A 24,979-nucleotide genomic window follows, 5' to 3' on the forward strand; every position below is an offset into this window, starting at 1 on the left:
AATTGGAGGCACCACAGCTTCAACCGGCCAGGGAGCATGGTCTTATCGATGTTTTCAAGGCCAGTCATAGTATCCTGCTTGAGCTGGCCCACCTGCCCCGTGTCCTTGAGGGTGGCATGATACCAACGCCCAAGACTCTTGACAGGCTTCTCAGACACTGTTGGTATAGCCTCCTCACCCACACAGAATCGATGTTCCATCAGCTTCCCCTTCACCACTGAGATGCTTCTGGACTTGCTTGGTTTTATTTCCATCCGGGCCCACTGGATGTTTTCTTGCAGTTTGTTCAGCAGCCGCCTAGCACACGCCTTGGTTGTGGTGAGGATGGTCATATCATCCATATAGGCTCTGATGGGGGGAAGACGAAGACCGGATTTAATCTTTTGACCTCCTACCACCCACTTAGAGGCCCGGATGATGACCTCCATAGCCATTGTAAAAGCAAGAGGTGAGATGGTACACCCTGCCATTATTCCTATTTCGAGTCGCTGCCATGCTGTGGTACACCCACCAGTTGTCAGGCATAGCTGTAGGTCCTGGAAATAGGCTTTGACAAGACCAGTTATGGAATCCGGGACACTGAAATAGTGGAATGCCACCCAGAGGAGATCATGAGGAACTGACCCAAAGGCATTTGCTAGGTCCAAGAACACAACATGGAGGTCTCTTCCACCCTTCTTGGCAGCTTGAATTTGACTCCATATCATGTTCGTGTGCTCCAGGCACCCCGAGAACCCTGGAATCCCTGCTTTTTGCACCGCAGTGTCAATGTATTGGTTCTTTTCCAGGTAGGTGGACAGCCTGTGAGCCACTACACTGAAGAAGATTTTGTCTTCAACATTGAGAAGGCTGATTTGGCGAAACTGGCTGATGTCCACAGAGTCCTTGTCCTTGGGGATCAGGATGCCTCCTGCCCTCCGCCATGCGGTTGGAATTGCTTGTTTCTGCCACACCACCTTCATCAGCCTCCATAGAAAGTGTAAAACCTCTGGAGTTTTCTTATAAAATCGGTATGGAATTCCATTGGGCCCAGGAGAGGATGCCGCTCTAGCTCGTCGTACAATTCTCTCCACCTCACTCCACTTTGGAGGGTTAGTGTCCAGTTGGTGTTCTGGGGACTCTATTGGTGGCATATCAGGTGGGAGAGTTTTTGGTCCGCTCCGCTGGGTGTCAGTGTGGTTCTATTTGAGGTAAGCTTCGAGGTCTTTCTTTGATGTTATGAGTTTGCCACTTTTGTCCTTTGTAAAAAGGCTTTTTGCAAACTTGAAGGGGTCTTTGAAGAAGTTTGATTTAGTTCTCTCCTTCATTTTACGCCTCCTTCTCAGATTCTCAGCTCTCCTCAAGGTTGACAGTCTGTTCCTAATGTCTGCCTGTAGAAGGTTAATTCCCTCTTTTTCCTCCTCTGGAGATCTTTTCCATTGTTTTTTCAGCAGTCTTCTTTCCCTGACTAACCGTTCAATCTCCTGCTGTCTCCTGGACTTTGTCGGTGTAACTATCCTTTTTGTTCTCTCTGCTGTTCCATACCGCTTCACACCATAGCTGTAAATTAGGTCTCCCATTCTCTCCAGCTTTCTGATTGCAGTTCCCTTTAGTTGTCCGAGGAGTTTGCTGATGTCTGTGTCAATTGTCTCCCACTCTCTTTTCTCACAGGATTTTGGCCACAAGATTTTTGGCTTTTGTCCTTGCATCTTAGTCTCTGTTGCAGGCTGTGACAGGTCGGGCACCACTATGCTTTGTTCCTCATCCCCAGCCTGAGCAAGGAGATTGATGTCCTGCAGACTTTGGTTTTGGTCCTGCTGCTGGACTTCATTCGACTTATTCGACTTGCTTCGTAAGAAGTAGCGGTCAATGCGAGGTTCCTTTTGCTCTGGCATCAAACACTTTTTCAAGCCTTAGTGTCTTCTTAGGCCTGCATAGGATGTTACCTTGGTCCAGCCACACCTGCAATTCCGGAGCTCAAATCCTGGAGTAGGTATTATAGGCTCAGGTATCTTGTTGATCATCATTCTCATCGTCTTTGCCGTTCCGGGGTCAGTTGCCGTGTAGTCTGCCGGTGAGTCATCATCCTCCCCCGCTCTCGCTGACTCTAGGGGTATTTTCTTCAGTGAGCGTTTCGTAGCCAGAAAAGGGCAGGACTTGTACACTACTAGTGTACAAATTAGAAGTGAAGAGAATGGCGGCCATTGTCGACGTCGTTTACATTGCCAGCGACAAAAGGAATCAAAAGGAGGGAGTCTCACAGCAAAGTGCATGTTGTCATAAAGGTAGGATTTGTTTTATTATCATTATTCAGATAGTTAACAGGAATGTTTTCACTAGCCTATTGTCCCTACTTGTGACCGTGTCAGCTTTTCACTGTTAGCTATTGCATTGTGTTAAACATAACATCACGCATACCTGATTGAACATTTACGTAGTCAAAGAAACCATCAGCTGCTCAGGGAGTCATGGTCATAAATAAATAAATAAATGGGTTGTACTTGTGAAGTGAATTATATTTATACAGCGCTTTTCTCAAGTGACTCAAAGCGCTTTACATAGTGAAACCCAATATCTAAGTTACATTTAAACCAGTGTGGGTGGCACTGGGAGCAGGTGGGTAAAGTGTCTTGCCCAAGGACACAACGGCAGTGACTAGGATGGCGCAAGCGGGAATCGAACCTGCAACCCTCAAGTTGCTGGCACGGCCGCTCTACCAACCGAGCTATGCCGCCCACAGCGCTTTTCTACCTTCAAGGTACTCAAAGCGCTTTGACATTACTTCCACATTTACCCATTCACACACACATTCACACACTGACGGAGGGAGCTGCCATGCAAGGCGCCAACCAGCACACATCAGGAGCAAGGGTGAAGTGTCTTGCTCAGGACACAACGGACGTGACAAGGTTGGTACTAGGTGGGATTTGAACCAGGGACCCTCGGGTTGCGCACGGCCACTCTATCCCACTGTGCCACGCCGTCGTCATACTATGTTTGATTTGAGGTTTGTTAAGATTGTATATATCCACGCTCTTACTCAGTGACTGTGTTATAGAGGTAGGATGTTGTAGCGCATGTTATCCCCTTGAGGGCGCTCTGGTACTGTGTAGTGTTTAACACAGAAGCAGTTGTGTGTTCAACAGAAGAAGAGAATAAAAGTCTCCTCGGTGAGAGAACGTTGATGTTCAAGACTCGTTGAAAGTGTCGTTCATGTGCACGCATAAAGAACTCTGTTAAGCTCAAACACCTTAACAGGTTATGGGCCCAGCAACCCCAGGAACGCCAGGAACTGCAGCAACCCCAGGAACCGCAGTAATTCCAGGAACCGCAGTGATTCCAGCCAACTCAAGCAAACAAGGCAAGGTAGCGTTGAGTCGACGCACGGACACAGAAGCCAAGGAAGTTTGCAGGTGTGGACTTGAGCTAACAGAGGAGAACTACTTGACCAAGGATAAAGGTAATGCAAACGTGAAGTATTACACGGAGCATTAAAGGGACTTTAGCCAATGAAGTAGCGTGTACTCTCGAAGAAGAAGTAACCGCGGCAAAGTTTGAGCTAATTAGCATAGCACAGTGCTAAAGTGCGGAGCTTGAACAAAAATGGCGGCTCGTACTACTGGAGCAGTATCCCCGCCACTGTACTTCGATGGATCCGAAAGCAAGTATGACCTTTGGGAAGCAAGGTTTTTGGGACACTTACATATTTTAAAGTTGAAAGACACTGTTCTAAATGAACCAGTTGGAGAAGAGCAAGCAGCAGCGGACAGAATAAAGAATCCAGACTGCTATGCAGAGCTCATAAGGTTGATCGATGATAAAAGCCTGTCTTTAATTAAATGGGTTGTACTTGTATAGCGCTTTTCTACCTTCAAGGTACTCAAAGCGCTTTGACACTACTTCCACATTCACACACACATTCACACACTGATGGAGGGAGCTGCCAGGCAAGGCGCCAACCAGCACCCATCAGGAGCAAGGGTGAAGTGTCTTGCTCAGGACACAACGGACGTGATGAGGTTGGTACTAGGTGGGATTTGAACCAGGGACCCTCGGGTTGCGCACGGCCACTCTTCCACTGCGCCACGCCGTCCCTATTAGACATGATGCTACATACGATGGAAGGAAAGCACTGAAAATGCTGAGGGAGCACTACTCAGGAAAAAGCAAGCCACGAATAATCAACCTGTACACGTCCTTGACAAAACTACGGAAAGCAGATAGAGAGTCGACTACGGACTACATCATCAGAGCAGAAAACCTGATTACAGCATTTTGTGATGCCGGTGAGACTCTCAGTGATAGTCTGATCATAGCCATGATTCTTGGAGGACTTCCTGACGCTTACAAGCCATTAGCTGTACATGTAACACAAAACGAAGACAATGTGACATTTACAGATTTCAAAAGGAGATTACGTATTTACGAAGAGTCAGAGAAAATTAGTACTGCTGAGCCAACAGACAATGTGATGAAAATGTTCACAAAACAGGATAGAAATATCCAGAAGACGTACACCAGCAGCACTCAAAGTAGAAGTGGAGATGAAGATCTGACATGTTTCAAATGTGGATTAAAAGGACACAGAGCAAGAAATTGTATCCGAAAAGTGTGGTGCAACTTTTGTAAGAGCAACACACACCAAGAAACCATATGCAAAAAGAAAGATAAACGAGACAATGTCAGAAAGGTTACTGATGAACATTCCAGTGATTACCTCTTCAAAGCAGCACAAGAAGAAAGTGAGTCAGCACCCAAAATAAAGATGAAAGGCATTATGGTGGATGCAGGAGCGACATCCCACATTGTAAATGATGTGAATAACTTTACAAGCTTTGACAACACTTTTCAGCCAGAGACTCATTCAGTGGAACTAGCTGATGGGACAAGATGCAGTGGAATGGCCCAAGGAAGAGGAACAGCTACGATACATCTAATGGACAGCAATGGACGACAGCACAGGGCACAACTACAAAACGCTCTGTACATGCCCTCCTATCCCCACAACATCTTTTCAGTGGCGAGAGCAGCCGACGGAGGAGCAACCATAACTTTCAAGAAAGGACAGAGCCACATGATCACTAAAGATGGTAACAGATTTAAAATACACGAACATGAGAAGCTGTATTATCTACCAACTGTTGATGCAAATGAAGATCAGTGTAAAGTTTGTCATGACGTACAAACATGGCACGAGATTCTAGGACACTACAACTATGACGATGTAATCAAACTCCAAACTGTGGTCAAAGGTATGGTAATTAAGGGAAATGTTAAGCCGGATCAGATGTGTGACATATGTACAAAAGGCAAGTTTACCCAAACGAGAAATAGGGAGCTAGATGCTAAAGCAAATAAACCCCTGGAGTTAATCCATACAGACCTAGCAGGACTAATGAAAACTGAGAGCATAGAAGGACACAAATACGCACAATGTTTCACAGATGACTATTCAGGTGCTGTATTAGTATATTTCCTTAAGTCAAAAAGTGATACAGTTACTGCAACAGAAAAGTTCTTAGCAGATGTAGCACCCTTTGGAGATGTAAAGTGTATACGTTCAGACAACGGCACTGAGTTTACAAACAGAGAGTTCCAAATGTTACTAACAAAGAACAAAATAAGACATGAGACGTCAGCACCTTATTCGCCACACCAAAATGGCACAGCAGAGAGAGGATGGCAAACACTGTTTGACATGGCTAGATGCTTACTGATAGAAAGCAAACTACCAAACTATTTGTGGAACTATGCCATTCAAACAGCAGCTCATGTTAGAAACAGGTGCTACAATAGACGGATAAAGAAAACAGCATATGAGTTACTTCCAAATGTGTCACAAATGCAAACATTTGGGTCTACATGTTTTAGTTACAAACAAGAAAAAGGAAAACTAGACTCCAAAAGTGAACAGGGCATTTTCATAGGATATGATAAAAACAGCCCAGCATTCCTTGTATATTATCCAGAAATGGAAAAAGTCCAAAAGATCAGATTGGTGAAATTCGCAACCAAAATGAGTGTAGAGAGGGAGACACAAACTTTAGAGCCATACGCAGGACATGACATTGGAAACAGAGACAATGCAGTCTGTGACAGTGACCAGAAGAATGAGGACAGAGTTCAACCTGAAAACAAAACTGAGGATTTAAATGAGCAGGAAGATGTGGAACAGTCAGCGGCAAATGCCGAAACAGAAATCAGAAAGAATCCATTCAGAGTAAAACAAAAGCCATCTTATTTACAAGATTATGAGACTGATGATTCATTGGACAGATTACAAACATGCGTTGATTTCTGTTATCGAGCAGTTTGTGACATTCCAGAAACTTATCAGGAAGCCGTGTTATCATTCGAGTCAATGCACTGGAAAAACGCCATGAATGAGGAGATGAAGTCACTAGTGGAAAATGACACATTCCAGTTGACTGACTTACCACCAGCTAAGCGAGCTTTAAAAGCTAAGTGGGTTTATGCACTCAAAACAGACATAGACGGATCTAATAAATTTAAGGCAAGATTTGTTGCTAAAGGATACGACCAGAGAGCAGGAACTGATTACGACGAGACGTTTTCACCGACAGCTGACATGTTAAGTGTAAGAATTGTCATGCAGAAGGCGGCACAGGAGGACTTAATCTTACATCAAATGGACGTGAAGACCGCGTATCTACACGCACCCATCGACTGCGAAATCTATTTAGAACAACCACAAGGTTACGAGAAAAACTCTAACACTGGTGAAAAACTGGTATGTAAACTAAACAAATCATTGTATGGACTCAAACAGTCGGGCAGAAACTGGAATACAGTGCTACACACTCATTTATGTGGAAATGACTTTGTGCAAAATGATGCAGATCATTGTGTATATACAAGAGAAAAATATGGTCAAAAGGTAATTCTTATTATTTGGGTAGATGACCTTATTTTAGCTACCTCAAGTGAAAAATCAATGCAGGATGTAAAAAGAATGTTAACTCAGAGATTCAAAATGAAGGATTTGGGAACCCTAAAACATTTCTTAGGAATAGACTTTGAACAAACACATGGACTAGTCAAAATGTCACAAGAGAGATATCTGAAAACGGTTTTACAAAGGTTTGATATGGAAAATTGTAAACCAAGAGAAACTCCTTGTGAACCAAAACTTGATTATGCAGAAAATGTTGAAAAGTTGAAACAACCAAGACAGTACAGAGAAGCAGTGGGAAGTTTAATTTACTTATCAACATGCACTCGACCTGACATAAGCTTTGTTGTGAGTAAACTATCTCAACACTTTAATGAACCTACTATGGAACATTGGAATACAGGGAAACATGTATTCAGATACCTAAAAGGTACATCAGAACAAGGACTTCACTTCAAGAAGAATGTAACTGAAAGACTCGGTCTGACAGTTTACTGTGATGCAAGTTGGGCATCAAATGAAACAGACAGACGTAGCACATCAGGCTATTGTGCAACTTTGTGTGGAGGCAGTTCATTCATTTCATGGAAGACAAGAAAACAACCAACAGTAGCTCTTTCTACTTGTGAAGCAGAATACATTTCTTTAGCTTCAGCTATACAGGAGTGTCTTTACATTGAACAGCTACTAAAAGGACTTGATAACTATCAATATGTTAAAACAAAAGTGTACGAAGACAATCAGGGTACGATTGCACTCACTAAAAATCCTGTTAACAGACAAAGATGCAAACACATTGATGTGAAATACCACTTCACAAGAGACATTGTTGCTACTGGTAGGGTAATACTGGAATATTGTCCTACAGAACAAATGGTTGCTGTTATTCTGACAAAACCAGCTACTAAACAGAAGTTGAAATGTTTCTCACAGAATATGTTTGGCATGTTGGGATGAAGACTTGAAGGATAAATCCTAACAAAACAGGATGATGGAAAATGTTCTTGAAATATTGTTTAACACAGTGAGCTAATAGCGAGTGGGGGTGTTAAGATTGTATATATCCACGCTCTTACTCAGTGACTGTTATAGAGCTAGGATGTTGTAGCGCATGTTATCCCCTTGAGGGCGCTCTGGAACTGTGTAGTGTTTAACACAGAAGCAGTTGTGTGTTCAACAGAAGAAGAGAATAAAAGTCTCCTCGGTGAGAGGAAGTTGATGTTCAAGACTCGTTGAAAGTGTCGTTCATGTGCACGCATAAAGAACTCTGTTAAGCTCAAACACCTTAACATCTATATTTGTTTTGACGGTTAAGCATAAGCTGTAGTGTGACTGGATGGAGATGGAAGGGGATAGTGACGGGATGTATGAGGAAGGTATGGACATGGATAGGACTAGAGGGGAGCGAGGAAAGAAGGGGAGAGGAGGTCATGAAGGAAAGTCGAGTGCTAAAAGAGTGCACGAAAACGAGGAAAATGTTGATAAGAGGAAAAGGGTTATGGTAGATAGTTATAAAATAATTTATACATTTAAATCAAATCAAGATATGAATGACATTAGTTTGATGACACTGTTTCATATAGTTTATGAAATAGTTCATGCAATCTACAGAATAAATAAAGCGGGAGGTGTGGTAACCAGAGGTGGGTAGTAACGCGCTACATTTACTCCGTTACATTTACTTGAGTAACTTTTGGGATAAATTGTACTTCTATGAGTAGTTTTTATGCAACATACTTTTACTTTTACTTGAGTATATTTATAGAGAAGAAACGCTACTTTTACTCTGTTCCATTTATCTACATTCAGCTCGCTACTCGCTACTTTTTTTATCGATCTATTAATGTTTATTTTGGTTAATGACAGAGCTTCAAAGTAGGAACTACGCATGCCTGCGTTTCACCAATCACATGCAGTCACTGGTGACGTTGGACCAATCAAACAGAGCCAGGCGGTCACATGACCGTCACACGTTAAACGTTTTGACAAACTTATTGGGGTGTTACCATTTAGTGGTCAATTGTACGGAATATGTACTGTACTGTGCAATCTACTAATACAAGTTTCAATCAATCAATCAAAAGTTTAAAGGAAAAATGACACTTTTTATTTCAACCGTACTTCCCGTCAAAAGCCTAAAGACTGATCGCACAGTTCCTGTCTTCACAATAAAAGCGCCGCTCCATCGCGCCTGCATTAACAAAATAAGAGTCTCCGAAAGCCAGCGCAAACAAGCTAGCAAGATAAGGAGATTGCCGCCAATGTATTTCTTGTAAAGTGTATAAAAACGAATATGGAAGCTGGACAAATAAGATGCCAAAAACCAACGACTTTCATGTGGTATTAGACAGAAAAGAGGAACTTTTTTTCTCCTCCATTTGAAAACTTGGACGTCTGATTCCAATCAATGCAAGTCATCAGAATCAGGTAATACACCAACTTATATTCTTGTTTTTCATGAAAGATAGGAATCTATATGTTAAACATGCATGTATATTCATTAAAACACCTTCAACATGTGAACAAAAACGGCAAAATGAATAAATATAGATTATATACTGTATATATAAATGTATGTATATATATATATATATATATATATATATATATATATATATATATATATATATATATGATATGTGTGTGTATAAATGGTTTGTGTGTGTATGTATGATATGTGTGTGTATAAATGATATGTGTGTGTATGTATATGTATATATGAGATATATCACCTCGACTTGGTCATTTATTAAATAATTGATTGAGGATGAAAAACTTATTTGGGTGTTACCATTTAGTGGTCAATTGTACGGAATATGTACTGTACTGTGCAATCTACTAATAAAAGTACCAATCAATCAATCAAATCAATGAATGCCTACTGAGGCTATGGTGCTGTTAAGTTATTGTGGCTCAATGTGCCATTTTTTAATTTTATTTTAATGTACTATTATTTAATATATAATATTGTTTTAGTTGCTTAAGAGATATTCCTGTCTCTGAATTTGCTCATTGCTATTTTTATGTTTTTGTGCATTATTTGTTGCCGTAATCATTAAACAAACAGGTTACTCATCAGTTACTCAGTACTTGAGTAGTTTTTTTCACAACATACTTTTTACTTTTACTCAAGTAAATATTTGGGTGACTACTCCTTACTTTTACTTGAGTAATAAATCTCTAAAGTAACAGTACTCTTACTTGAGTACAATTTCTTGCTACTCTACCCACCTCTGGTGGTAAAATTTCTCTGGGTTCCTGCTCATGTAGGAGTTGTGGGGAATGAGTTAGCTGATAGATACGCAAAACAAGCAAGCACTAAAACAGAAGTAAACATGGAGATGAAGCACAGTAAAGAAGAAGTGAAGAGCATCATTAAGATAGAACACAATAAAAAGTGGCAGGATAATTGGAATAAGGAAACAAAAGGAAGAGAGTATTACAAAGTCCAGAGGAAAGTAGGTGTCATGAGAGGAGGAATAGAATTGGAAGGAAGAAGACATTATTACTAGAATGAGATTAGGACATACATATCTAAATAGTTCACTAAAATTGATTGGAAACATAATACAGGACTGTGTGATTTTTGCCACCAGATAGAGAATGTTGACCATGTTTTAATACAATGTAGGAAATATAATAGAGAAAGAGAAATACGGGAAAATAAGTTAGCAAAAGAAAATATTAGGTTAGAAGTGGGAAGTATATTAGGATTGCATTCAGAAAACATAGGATATAAAGCAATATACACATATTTAAAAAAACACTGGGTTGAATAAAAGAATATAGAGTAGGGATCCACCTCGGTCCACACTCCATTACAGTAGGTGGCGCTAATGCACACCACAAGGTTGCTTGCCAACCGCCATAAAAACAAAAGAAGAAGAAGAAGATGTATGCTTCGTTCAATCGAACGAATCGTTCGCGACCGACACAACGCTAGCACATCGACGCAGAAAGCCGCGAGCAGGACGCTAATAAGTCAGTCTTATTATTTGTTCTCCAGTTTATAATATTCACGTCGTATAAAATACATATTTGATTCTTTAGTAGAGGATAAAGTGGTCTGGATGCGCTAGAAGCACTGTGCCGCTTCTCGTGCTATCTTTGCTTGTTAGTTAGCTTAGCTGGCTAGTTAGCTTAGCTTGTTAGCTGCTAACAGAAGACACAGAAGTTATCAACACATCGCTAAGTAGAGATCAAGTGTGAGAGTAAAGTGTTGTGATTGTGTGAAAATGTCTACATTACAAATGTTGAGAGCGTTGGTGGATCAGCGACTAACTGCTGCCGTTGAAGAAATATTTGTAGTGTTAGAAAGAACGATAGCAGAATACCAGGCGGAACTTTCTAGAACAAAGGAGGAGAACAATCAACTACTGGACGCTGTTTTCAAGAAACATCAAGTTGTGTTACACAGAACAGGTTTGTTGACTTCTTACTCTCACATCTTTACTAACTTTATATTTGATTGTTAACAAGACAATGACATTTATTATGTGAGTGGAGTAGCCTTGTCAAGTGAAAGTAAACACTCCGGCATGCAAATGAAAGAAGATTCATGGAACAGAGTAATGTAAATAAAGAAGAACATGGGTAATCAACAGAAAACATTCCTAGGTTTTGTTACAGAGGTAGTCAGCAAATCATAATGACAGCAAGCACTAAAGTGTCCGTTCGCAACTTGCTTAAAATTACTTTTTTTTTTTTTTCCTACAAAACAATATAACTAGATCATCCCTGACTTGCTTATGTTACTATTCGTGGTTTAACAGAATGTATACATATTTTTAAATGTCCATTATCTTTCACAATGACTAACTGAGAAAGGCTCCGGCGACCCCGAAAGGGACAAGCGGTAGAAAATGGATGGATTGATAATTATATAGAATAAAAATGGTTGGGAATTAGTGCATGCTAGTCACTTACTGCTGTCTCGTACACACACTGGGAGCGTGTGCACGTACACAGAAACAGTCCGAGAGAAGCAACTAACACTTTGCAGTCATGTTGTTGTTATCATGATAGAATATACTTTCAGTGATAACTAGGGATGTACGCTTTGCTTTTTCACTCGGGCACTGGTGCTATTAAATGAAAACATTTAGTAAGTAACTCAGAAAAAAAATTGAAGTAATATGAAGTGTTCTAAATATTAATTATAATATCAGCACTCAAACAACAATATACAGTAACACACATGTGCACTCATACTAATAAGACCTCATTCAGCTTTTTATAGCCAAGTAATACTATAAAAGTATAGTCCACTAGCATGTATCAGTAACATAACATGACTGACAGCACATGCATGTCCATTACTGATCATAATGCCACGCATACACATGCCAGAATGAGAAGTGACGCTGATAGGTTTTCAATGGAGTCAGTCCCCAGGAACGGTGATTTGTTTAAATTAGGTAAAAAATCAGATAATGTTAACACAAGGTCTAAAAGGCAAACATTTATTCATGAAAGCAGAATATGGCTTTTAGCACAAAATGATGTAACTCCACACATGCAAAACATGTGCACGCACATTAGCTTTGTGTGTTGACCTAACGCAGGGGTCGGCAACCTTCAGCATACAAAGAGACATTTTAGCCCGTTTCCCCCCAAATAAAACCCACCTAGAGCCACAAACTCTGTTAGATTCCTAAAACGATGATAACACCACTTATAGTTGTGTTACACGTGTGTTATAGGATTTATGAAATCAAACACTTATTTGATTTATCTCTGGGTATAACAAAGCAAATCATCAAATTATTTTGAATATTAGAAACAAAATACACTCTTCCTTCCCTCAATAATGAATTGAAATTAAAAAATCAACTCATTCCAATGTTCTGAAGGCATAAAACTGTGGAATATTCATTTGACTAAAAACAACTACTTGGTCATCAATAAAAACAGCAAATTTATAAAAATGTAAGTAAATAAAATATCTATCTTTGTTGATCTGTCATTGCTAGGGGTTGACCGCTAAAAACAATACAATTGCATGGCAGCAAGAGATGTCGCATAAGGGCTGTGACATACATTTACATCCACAATATATTCACATGGGTTTTATTTTCCTATGACAAGATCCCAGAACTCTCCAAAATTACAACTGTAAAATTTAAATGAACTAACTAAATCAAATGAAATAGAATAGATCAAGTAACCATTATTTGTTGACATTCGGTTTCAAAGCCAAAGGGAGCCACGACGGAGGCATGAAAGAACCTCATGTGGCTCCAGAGCCGCGGGTTGAAGACCCCTGATCTAACGCTAGCTATCATTGAATATAGATTCAATATAATAAGATAGTGTAAGTCAGTGTTTTTCAACCTTTTTTGAGCCAAGGCACAATTTTTGTGTTGAAAATATCAGGAGGCACACCACCAGCAGAAATCATTAAAAAATAAACCTCAGTTGACAGTAAAAAGTCGTCACAATTGTTGGATATGACTTTAAAGCATAACCAAGCATGCATCAATATAGTTCTTGTCTCAAAGTAGGTGTACCTGTCACACCGTGCCGTGACTTATTCTGAGTTTTTTTTGCTGTTTTCCTGTGTGTAGTGTTTTAGTTCTTGTCTTTGGCTCCTATTTTGGTGTCTTTTTCTCTTTTTTTGGTATTTTCCTGTAGCAGTTTCATGTCTTCCTTTGAGCGATATTTCCCGCATCTACTTTGTTTTAGCAATCAAGAATATTTTTTTTTTCTTTCTTTGTGGGGACATTGTTGATTGTCATGTCATGTTGGGATGTACATTGTGGGCGCCGTCTTTGTTCCACAGTAAGTCTTTGCTGTTGTCCAGCATTCTGTTTTTGTTTACCTTGTAGCCAGTTCAGTTTTAGCTTTGTTCTGAATAGCCATCCCCTAGCTTCAATGCCTTTTCTTAGGGGCACTCACCTTTGGTTTATTCTGGGTTTAAGCATTAGGTACCTTTTGACCTGCAAGCTGCCTTCTCGCGGTTCCCGACATCTACAAAGCAATTAGCAACCAGCTGCCACCTACTGATATGGAAGAGTATTGCACGGTTACTCTGCCGAGCTCTAGATAGCAGACACTCAACAACAACACATCATTTGCAGACTATAATTACTGCTTTGCAAAAAATATTTTTAACCCAAATACGTGAAATTAGATAATCTCCCACGGCACAGCAGACTGTATCTCACGGCACAGTGGTTGAAAAACACTCGTGTAAGTAATATAGATGCCAAAATGTTCTGTGAAACCACAAATGGTAACATCTATCCTTTGATGTTCTGTGTGTGTGTGTGTGTGTGTGTGTGTGTGTGTCTGTGTGCGTGCGTGCGTGCGTGTGTGTGTGTGTGTGCGTGTGGGCGTGTAAGTCAACATTGAAGAGTTATGACATCATGGTGTTGTTACAGTGTACACACTCCGTTTCCATATGAGTTGGGGAATTGTGTTAGATGTAAATATAAACAGAATACAATGATTTGCAAATAATTTTAAACCAATATTCAATTGAATGCACTACAAAGACAAGATGTTTGATGTTCACACTCACAAACTTTATTTTTTTTTTGCAAATAATAATTAACTTAGAATTTCATGGCTGCAACACGTGCCAAAGTAGTTGGGAAAGGGCATGTTCACCACTGTGTTACATCACCTTTTCTTTTAACAACACTCAACAAACGTTTGGGAAACTAATTGTTGAAGCTTTGAAAGTAGAATTATTTCCCCGTTCTTCAGTCCTTCAACAGTCCGGGATCTCCTCTGTCGTATTTTACACTTCATAATGCGCCACACATTTTCCATGGGAGACAGGTCTGGACTGCAGGCGGGCCAGGAAAGTACCTGCACTGTTTTACTACGAAGCAACGCTGTTATAACACGTGGCTTGGCATTGTCTTGCTGAAATAAGCAGGGGCGTCCATGATAACGTTGCTTGGATGACAACATATGTTGCTCCAAAACCTGTATGGACCATTCAGCATTAATGGTGCCTTCACAGATGTGTAAGTTACCCATGTCTTGGGCACTAATACACCCCCATACCATCACACATGTGTAAGTTACCCATGCCTTGGGCACTAATGCACCCCCATACCATCACACATGTGTAAGTTACCCATGCCTTGGGCACTAATGCACCCCCATACCATCACACATGCTGGCTTTCCAACTTTGCACCTATAAGAATCGGATGGTTATTTTCCTCTTTGTTCCGGAGGACACCACATCCACAGTTTCCAAATATAATTTGAAATGTGGACTCGTCAGACCACAGAAGACTTTTGCACTTTGCATCAGTCCATCTTAGATGATCTCGGGCCCAGCTTAGCCGGCGGTGTTTCTGGGTATTGTTGATAAATGGGTTTTGCGTAGCATAGTAGAGTTTTAACTTGCACTTATAGATGTAGCGACCAACTGTAGTTACTGACAGTGGTTTACTGACGTGTTCCTGAGCCCATGTGGTGATATCCTTTACACACTGATGTGGGTTTTTGATGCAGTACCACCTGAGGGATCAAAGGTCCGTAATATCATCGCTTACGTGCAGTGATTTCTCCAGATTCTCTGAACCTTTTGATGATTTTACGGACCGTAGATGGTAAAATCCCTAAATTCCTTGCCATAGCTCGTTGAGAAATGTTGTTCTAAAGCTTTTCGACAAATTGCTTACTTTGCAAGTAATTTAGAGCTTGAAGTTGGAAGCAATACAAGCACTTTCTCTCCCGGTGTAAATTTATGCAGTTGGGTTCCCCGGTTATATGTGCGCCGCTGACGCTCTTGGGCACGGAGTAAATTCCCGCGTGACAAGTGCCCCACCTGGTGGAGTTTTGCTCGCATGTCAAGGACGTACTGTAACTAATTTTTGCTGGAGCTTGGACCCTCCTCCCAGCTTTCTTTAATGATGTCCAAAACCCCGCGAGGCCTCCGGCCGTACAATAACTCACACGGTGCAAAACCAAGTGAGGCCTGGGGTACCTCCTGCATCGCAAACATAAGGGGATCCAACCATTCAACCCAAATCTGTTTGTTCTTGTGCATAAACTTACGGCTCATTGTTTTCAGCGTTTTATTCAATCTCTCCACCAGTCCATCCGTTTGTGGCAGGTACACGCTGGTGCGGATCGCTTTTACCCCCAATAATCCGTACAGTTCTTTTATGGTGCGTGACATAAAGGACGTGCCCCGATCAGTCAGAATCTCTTTTGGGATTCCATCTTGGGAGATGACCTGAAACAGTGCTTGCGCTACACTTTTGGCGGAGATAGGGCGCAAAGGCTTTGCTTCGGGATACCGCGTTGAGGTAAAACAAAGCGATGTACTCGGGTGAAATGGTACGATGAGGTCCATGCCAATTCTCTCGAATGGAACCTCTATGAGCGATAATGGGCGTAACGATGCCCGTGGGGTGGCCGCTGGATTCACCAGCTGGCAGTCCGGCCAGGCTGCGCACCACCAGCGCACATCCGCCCGGAGGCCTGGCCAATAAAATTGGACCATGACCCAATTAAGTGTCTTGTCATACCCCAAATGTTCAGCCATCGGGTCGAACCAGGTTTTGGTGGATCAGGGACGGCTTACAGCCCGAGTCCATCATCGCCCGATATGTACCCCCTTGTACTCTTACCGGGACGTAGTATGTCTCTCCTGGATCGGGGGCGGGTGCTGGTGGCTCGACAACCCGCATTGCCTGCCCCACCTCCATCATGGAGCAATCCCTGCGCACGTGACCGGGTTGTCTGCACCCCCAGCACACCAGCCCTGGAAGTTGAGGTGCCCTCTGCGAGGGAAGCCCTCTCGCCGCAGCACTGGGAACCTGCAACATGCACACATCAGATTTATTGTTAACCCGTGTCCCAACGTTTGTGGTGTGTGTGTGTATGCGTGCGTGCGTGTGTGTGTGTGTGTGTGTAAGTGTTTGTGTGGCCACCGGGAAAACCTGGTCTTTATGCCCGGGTGATCTGGCCCTCTCCACACCCCCCCATCGCGGGGGGTGGATCCTGCGGCCTTCCTCGGGGTTGCCTCCCTCTGCACTGCTAGGTGTTCATCCGCCAACCTCACCGCTGCTTTTACGCTCGGGGGGCTGTGGTATCTCACCCACGCTGATGTCCTAGCTGGGATGGCGTCCAGGAACCGCTCCAAAACGATGCTTTCCAGCACACCTGGATCCTGTCCATTGGGCCGAAGCCACCGGGTCGCTGCGTCCCTCAGCCGGTAGGCGAACACGAACGGTCGGTCCTCTGGCTCCAGCGTCATCGCTCTAAATCTGCGTCTGTGATCCCCGGGGCTGCTGCCGATCCGGTCCAGGATGGCTTAACGGAGGTTGGTGTATTGCAGGCGGGCAGATGCCGGGAGACTCAACACCACCCGCTGCGCCTCCCCCACCAGGAGCGGCAGCAGTTTTGCTCCCCACTCTTCTTCCGGCCACCTGTTTGACGTCGCTGTCGCCTCGAACATGTCCAGGAATGTTTGAGGATCCTCCCCCTCTACCATGCGTTTCATGGCTGACATCCCTCCCGCTTCCGCCTTGTCCATTAGCGTTTTAACAGTCGCGATTGTTGCTGACTTGCTGCTGATACTTGCGCCAGCACTTGTCCAAGCGCTTCCAGGGGGGTTGGTGCCGACATCTTTCCTGGATTCTTCCTTAGTTGAGCGCCACTGTGGAAGGTCTCTGTCCCGGATCCCCCGTTGTTTGGCTGGAATCACCACACTCGGTCTCAGTGATTTACACTTTTATTGATGGCAGTACATGCAACTGCATCAGTCCAGTGCTCTCCAGTTTGTTCACTGTATCTCGCCGTCTGTGTCTTTCTCTCTCCGTCACTCTCATCATCTTTCCCCTCAAGATTTCCAACGCTGCTGATAAAGGGAACAGGTGATTGGATCACTCGCTCCAGCTGAGGTATCTGCTCACCTGTATGCTGCTTCCTGGCCGGCCCCTGCACACGCCCCGCCCGCAGGGAACGCGTAGGCCACGCCCCTCTCCACAGTTATATTATTCTTTTATTTTTCCATATTTAACATATTGTGTTGAAGTTTGTGGAAATGTTTACAGCAAAAGTCTTCCAGCTTGTATTCTTAGGTTATTTCAATTAAGAGGAGAAAACTATCATTTACGGGGGATATTGATTTTTGAAATAGGTAAAGTAAGAAGGAATATAAAATGCAAATGGATCACAGTTTTAGGAGTTAAATGGTGGAACAAGCTCAGTGATGAGTTGAAGACATGTAGTTCTCTCACTGGGTCCATGTGTACACTCTCAGTTACATTAACACTGACATTATACATGTGGGCCAATAGATAGAAATGCTGTTAAATGTAGCTTTGATGTGGCAAGCTACTTTTGCAGTGTAGCGTGTAGTGTAGCTTGCTACAATTCTCTGAGGATAGTTTAGCTACATTTAATGGAGAGTAACTTGTAGCTTAGCTTACTACATTTTCCAGGTCGCTTGCCCATCACTGTCTGTTTGGCCTAGCTCACATGTGAATAGTTTGAATACTGCAAACTTCAATACAGTAACACCTCATTTGTGTTTTATGTTCTGCAGACGTCCAGCAGGTGTCAGCAGAGAGTCATGAAGAGATTCCCTCCAAGCAGCAGGAGTGGAGCTCCAGTGTGGGACAGAAGGAGCTACAGGCCCCCTCCCACATTAAAGAGGAAGAGGAGGAACTGTGGGATCAGCTTCAAAGGTTGGTGGAGGATAATGATGAAGATGAAGCTCAGTCCTTACAGCTTCATCACAGTCAAAGTGAGGAGAACAGAGGGGCGGAGCTTGTAAGTCAACACATCACAGAAGCTGATGGAGAGCATTGTGAAGATATAAAGTCAGAACCAGACAGCATCTTTGCTCCACTGTCAGACATGGACCAGACGATGTCACACTCTTCTGATCACAGTGACCACATCCAAAAACCTTTGGAGAGTAAAAATGACTGTAAAGGTGATACAAGACATCACACTAACAACAAACACTTTGACTGCTCTCAATGTGGGAAATCATTTAGACTGAAGACTGATTTTATAAGACACAAGAGAATACATACTGGAGAGAAACCTTTTACTTGCTCTGTTTGTAAAAAAAGTTTCTCCACAAAGCAACACATGACCACACACATGAGAACACACACTGGAGAGAAACATTTTACTTGCTCTGTTTGTAAGAAGAGTTTCTCCATTAAGTCTGCCATGACCAGACACATGAGAACACACACTGGAGAGAAACCTTTTCCTTGCTCTGTTTGTAAGAAGAGTTTCTCTAGAAAGCAACACATGACCACACACATGAGAAGACACACTGGAGAGAAACCTTTTCCATGCTCAGTGTGTCCCAAAAGATTCTCCATAAATGAGCAAATGAAAAGACACATGAGAACACACACTGGAGAGAAACCTTTTACTTGCTCTCTTTGTAAGAAGAGGTTTTCCAGAAAGCTTAACATGTCCACGCACATGAGAACACATACTGGAGAGAAACCTTTTACTTGCCCTGTTTGTAAGAAGAGTTTCTCCACAAATCTTGTCATGACCAGACACATGAGAACACACACTGGAGAGAAACCGTTTAGTTGCACTGTGTGCGCTAAAACATTCAGGGTTAAGAATAAGGTCAGTAAACACAAGTGTGTAACAGTCATGGAAGCTGCAGGGATTTAAAAACACTTAAGCAGTGATTGTGCTAAATGTACTTTAAAACACAGCATGTTTAATATGAATGTATATTTGATGTTTTATGTAGTAGTGCCTCTCATCTTCTACTGTTATTCTATGTTGTTCTGGAATTACTTTTTAAGTTGTGTGCATTTATTGAATATCATGTACTATTTTATTTTATTTTCTCATTGTTAAAGAGAGAACTTCTTTCTTATTATTTACAGTTGTTTTTTGTTCACACATTTTCTTCCATTGCATTTTTATTGATGTTATTATCCAATTAAAAGAATGAATGAATAAAATTGTTAACAAAATGTGGACTGAGCAGCATTATTACATCATGGATGTTAACTCCTGCAAAACATCAACAAAGAAGAAAAAGTCTGAAGTTAGCAACACATCACTGAACTTTAGAGCCATCGTGAGTGGAGTTGCTTGTTTTTATTGCTGCATTTGTACTTATTTCACCTCACATCTTCACTTTCAACTCTAAAGTCTTCTTCAAATATATTGTTGAAGGTTTTGAAGATCGATGTTTATGATGTGTGTGTAGTCTGTGGAAAGGGTTGTTGTCCCTTGTGGATCCAATTGTTCACTTGCACAGATACATCTTCATCATCATCATCATCATCAGACATAACCGGTCCACTACTGGATGAAACCTTAGCATTAATGTTCTAATATCAGTCTGACCTCATTATTCCTTGATTATAAGACCTAAAGGCCTACTGAAATGAGATGCTCTTATTTAAACGGGGATAGCAGGTCCATTCTATGTGTCATACTTGATCATTTCGCGATATTGCCATATTTTTGCTGAAAGGATTTAGTAGAGAACATCCACGATAAAGTTCGCAACTTTTGGTCGCTAATAGAAAAGCCTTGCCACTACCGGAAGTCGCAGACGATGACGTCACCCGTGTGATGGCTCCTCACATCCTCACATTGTTTTTAATCGGAGCCTCCAATAAAAAGAGCTATTTGGACCGAGAAAACGACAATGTCCCCATTAGTTTGAGCGAGGATGAAAGATTTGTGTTTGAGGATATTGATAGCGACGGACTAGAAAAAAAATAAATAAATCAAGTTTAAAAAAAAAGGCGATTGCATTGGGACGGATTCTGATGTTTTTAGACACATTTATCAGGATAAACCTGGGAAATCCCTTATCTTTCTATTGTGTTGCTAGTGTTTTAGTGAGTTTAATATTACCTGATAGTCAGAGGGGTGTGTCCACGGGTGTCTTGAGGCCAGTGTTTGAAGGAAGTCGACGGCAGCTGTATGGATGGCACAAGCTCAACTGATCTCCGGTAAGTGGCGACTTTTTACCACAATTTTCTCACCCAAAACTGCTGGTTGACATTTGGTCGGGATCCATGTTCTCTTGACCGCTGTGATCCATAGGAAAGCTTCACCTCCGGGAATTTCAAACAAGGAATCACTGTGTGTTTGTGTGGCTAAAGGCTAAAGCTTCCCTCCTCCATCTTTCTACTTTGACTTCTCCAATATTAATTGAACAAATCACAAAAGATTCAGCATCACAGATGTCCAAAATACTGTGTAATTATGCTGTTAAAGCAGACAACTTTTAGCTGTGTGTGTGTGCAGCGCTCATACTTCCTAAAAACCTGTGACGTCTTGCGTACACGTCATCATTACGCAACGTTTTCAAGAAGAAACTCCCGGGAAATTTAAAAATGCAATTTAGTAAACTAAAGCAGCCGTATTGGCATGTGTTGCAATGTTAATATTTCATCATTGATATATAAACTATCAGACTGTGTGGTCGCTAGTAGTGGCTTTCAGTAGGCCTTTAAAATACAGATTTCAGCACTGTATTGCTGTGTTGGATCCGCTTTGGACTGGACTCTCGCGACTGTGTTGGATCCATTATGGATTGAACTTTCACAGTATCATGTTAGACCCGCTCGACATCCATTGCTTTCCTCCTCTCCAAGGTTCTCATAGTCATTATTGTCACCAATGTCCCACTGGGTGTGAGTTTTCCTTGCCCTTATGTGGGCCTACCGAGGATGTCGTGGTGGTTTGTGCAGCCCTTTGAGACACTAGTGATTTAGGGCTATATAAGTAAACATTGATTGATTGATTGATACTCCAACTCACCACACTGAGAAGTGGGGGCGATCCTGAGCTAGCAGATGCATGTTGCTATCATGTTTCATCAGCGAGGAAGACAGCAATTGTGTATACTTTTTTGTCGGAAGCAAGTTGTATTTGTGGTATACTGAAGTTTCATGATGTTGTTTGCACATCAGATTGACTCTCTCTCTCATCCACAGTCGAAGGCGAAGCCTAGCAATGTTGTTGCTAACGACGCCGAGGAAGCTAGCGTAGCTGCGGGACCTCGTCGGAGCTATGCTAAAAACATTAGCTGTCCACCTACGCCAGCTCCTACTTGTTCACCATCACACGAGCTCACCTGCGATCCAGCGGTCGGCGGCACGACGGAGGACTTCACCCCGAACATCGGTGCGGTTGGCGGCCCAGAGATGGAGGAAGACTGCTCAGACAGCGGCTCAGCGGCGGACGGCGTAACGGCTTCTGACGACTCCCTGGCCACCATTAAAGTCGGCAGCGCGGAGGTCCTCCTAACTTCTCCTGAAACCTTGAGGGTCATCACCGCGTCACCTGGACCCCCCACAGCCTACACAGGTTTCGGGGGTCTCTTCGTGGATCCATGGTCTTTGTTCTCAACCTCACCAAAACCCGCGAAAAGCACATCTACCCCCACCACTCCTACCTGGCCCCCCCTCCCCCTCTTCAACCACACCGCTCCCCCATCACCTGGACGACGAACAATAGGCCACTCTCCCTCTCTTCCTCCCCCAAGTCTTGCCACAGAAACCTCAATAACAACCAACACCCCTCCATCTTCTGGACAGTACTTCTCTCCAACGGACTCTGATGTTGTCTTTGGTTCCGGTGGGCTACACATCATCCATCTTAATGTGAACAGCCTCTCTGGAAATAAACTCGACCAAATCAGAGAAATGTTCCCCAAAAATAAGGTAAATATCCTGTGTTTCTCCGAAACTAAATTAGATGAGAGTGTTTCTGATTCAGAGATAGAGATAGAAAACTTCTCGGTCATCAGAAAGGACAGGAATAAACATGGTGGTGGTGTTTGTATGTATATTCACCAGGATATTAAATACTTAACTCGCTCTGATCTCAAGCACAATACCCTTGAATCTGTGTGGGCAGAAATCAAATTCACTAACGCTAAGCCGGTACTAATAGGGACTGTATACAGACCCCCTAATCAGAGTGATTTCTATGGTGCCCTGGAGGAGTGCTTAGCTGGTGTAGAAAACATGGAGATTATTATAACTGCAGATCTGAACACAGATATTCAACGCAGAGATGCGCCTGTCTTCAAATCTTACAGCAAATTCTGTAATCTGCATGCTCTTTCCCAGCTAATAACACTCCCCACACGGGTGTGTGTTTCCACCCAGTCAACCATAGATCTCATCCTCACATCGGACCGGCATAATATTAAAAATAGTGGGGTCATGATCTGTGGTTTTAGCGACCACTATATAACCTTCTGCACGCGCAAAATAAGTAAACCTAAAGCCAATGGCCACATAACAGCTCAATCCAGATCCCTTAAAAAATACAACAGTGATAATTTCAACCTCAAATTAGATGAGTGGGACTGGTCCCCTGTGCTCACGAGCAACCTGGTTGAGGATGCTTGGGATGGCTTCAAAACTGCGTTCCTAGCGATACTAAATAATATGGCTCCCATGAGAACAGTCAGGATCAAAGCCCGCTATGAACCGTGGATCAATCCAGACCTATTAGCTGCCATAAAAGATAGGGACAGAAAATATTTCGAATACCAAAAGTGTAAAACCGAAGTAAATAAACAACCCAATAATAATAACCTCAAATCACTCCTTTCAACGCTCAAAAAGCAATGCAATAAATTAAGAAATAAAACAAACAACCTGACTAAATCCTTAAAAAAAAATTATATCAATGACAAAATGGAGGTAGCAAGCAGACTTAACATCTTTTTCACCAGCATAGCCACAACTCTCGTAAACAAGCTATCCCAACATTCTGGTCGCTTTGGTGTAGAACACATTAAAGCCTTCTACAAAAAGCTCGGAGTAGTCAACAACAATTTCAAATTAGAAATGGTCTCAGCTAACGAGGTGCTTAATAAATTGAGCGCGCTCCACCCAAACAAGACCACCGGCCTTGACAATATCCCCTCCAGATTCCTCATGGACTCTGCCAGCACCATTGCCCCAATAATCACTCATATAATAAACCTCTCAATCAAACAAGGCCAGTTACCCAAGGATTTCAAGATAGCAAGAGTAACCTCCCTTTATAAAAAAAGGAAGCAAATTAGAACCTGGTAACTACCGACCTGTTTCTATTCTCACTTCCATTTCCAAAGTAATGGAGAAAATAGTTTATGAACAGGTTGATAGATACCTTGCTACTAATAAACTAATGTACAAATTCCAATCCGGCTTCAGAACTAAGCACTCCACTGACACATGCCTTCTCTATCTGAGCGAGCACATCAAACATGAGGTGGACGCGGGCAAATACTGCGGCATGGTCATGCTGGACATTCAGAAGGCCTTTGACACCGTTAACCACGCTATACTGTTGGATAAGCTCCGAGCAATCGGATTCGATGAAACCTCATCAAGCTGGATGCAATCTTACTTGGAGGGGAAGAAACAGGTGGTAGAGGTGCCCCTCCCCTCTCAGTAAGCTGTGGAGTCCCCCAAGGCAGTATACTAGGACCTTTACTGTTCCTAATATACGTAAATGACATGCCATCAGCATGCCACTGTGAATTCTTCCTGTTTGTGGATGACTCGGCCCTGCTGGTATCCGGCAAGGACAAGTCACAGGTGGAACAAATCCTCAGTGCTGAACTACTTAATATTTGCACCTGGCTCTCTGACAACAAGCTATCCATACACTTAGGTAAAACGGAATCCATCCTATATGGGTCCCATATCAAACTTAAGAAGGTCATTGATTTCACTATAAAAGTGGGTGACATTGTTATCACCAGGAAAGATGAGATCACCTACCTAGGTTCCATTCTAGAAGCTAATCTTTCCTGTGATAAAATGGCAACCAAGGTGATCAAAAAGGTCAACCAAAGAACGAGATTCCTCTACAGAATCTCCTCTCTGGTCAACAAAAACACCTTGAGGATTCTAGCGGGAACTCTCATTCAACCCTTTTTCGATTACGCTTGCACCTCCTGGTACCCCAGCACCTCCAAAACCCTCAAATCTAGACTCCAAACATACCAGAATAAGCTAGTCCGGTTACTTCTAGACCTCCACCCCAGATCACACCTCAATCCAACCCACTTTTCCAAAGTGGGCTGGCTCAGGGTGGAGGACAGAGTAAAACAACTTGCACTGAGCCTAGTCTATAAAATCCGCGACACCTC

The 24,979-nt window shown here is 42.5% G+C and overlaps 2 protein-coding genes across 3 annotated transcripts in view; one reads left to right on the forward strand and one right to left on the reverse strand.

Annotated features, from left to right (window-relative positions):
* Positions 1 to 10,814: 10,814 nt before the first annotated feature.
* On the forward strand, positions 10,815 to 19,829 carry LOC133547137 (gastrula zinc finger protein XlCGF52.1-like). Of its 2 annotated transcripts, none has more exons than XM_061892963.1 (2): positions 10,815 to 11,314; positions 18,413 to 19,829. In XM_061892963.1, the coding sequence occupies exons 1-2, from the start codon at positions 11,128 to 11,130 to the stop codon at positions 19,516 to 19,518; spliced, it is 1,293 nt and encodes a 430-aa protein (XP_061748947.1). In that variant the 5' UTR covers positions 10,815 to 11,127; the 3' UTR covers positions 19,519 to 19,829. The 2 variants fall into 2 exon arrangements, 1 of the variants encoding a protein (XP_061748947.1); XR_009805347.1 differs by lacking the exon at positions 10,815 to 11,314 and adding an exon at positions 17,565 to 17,852.
* The window catches only part of LOC133547134 (oocyte zinc finger protein XlCOF22-like), a 48,833-nt gene continuing 40,226 nt past the window's right edge, over positions 16,373 to 24,979 (reverse strand). The window contains exon 3 of the mRNA XM_061892958.1: positions 16,373 to 16,679. Within this exon, the coding sequence (XP_061748942.1) occupies positions 16,441 to 16,679 (239 nt within the window). The 3' untranslated portion in view covers positions 16,373 to 16,440. The remainder of the gene's footprint in view (positions 16,680 to 24,979) is intronic.

This window comes from Nerophis ophidion, unplaced genomic scaffold, assembly GCF_033978795.1.
Source record: "Nerophis ophidion isolate RoL-2023_Sa unplaced genomic scaffold, RoL_Noph_v1.0 HiC_scaffold_67, whole genome shotgun sequence".
NCBI classification, from domain to species: domain Eukaryota; kingdom Metazoa; phylum Chordata; class Actinopteri; order Syngnathiformes; family Syngnathidae; genus Nerophis; species Nerophis ophidion.

Bases quoted from the DNA above. Each gene is read 5' to 3' on its own strand.
- LOC133547137 (XM_061892963.1), top strand. From the start codon at position 11,128: ATGTCTACATTACAAATGTTGAGAGCGTTGGTGGATCAGCGACTAACT. The intron at 11,315-18,412 runs GTTTGTTGACTT...TATGTTCTGCAG, and splicing joins AGTTGTGTTACACAGAACAG to ACGTCCAGCAGGTGTCAGCA.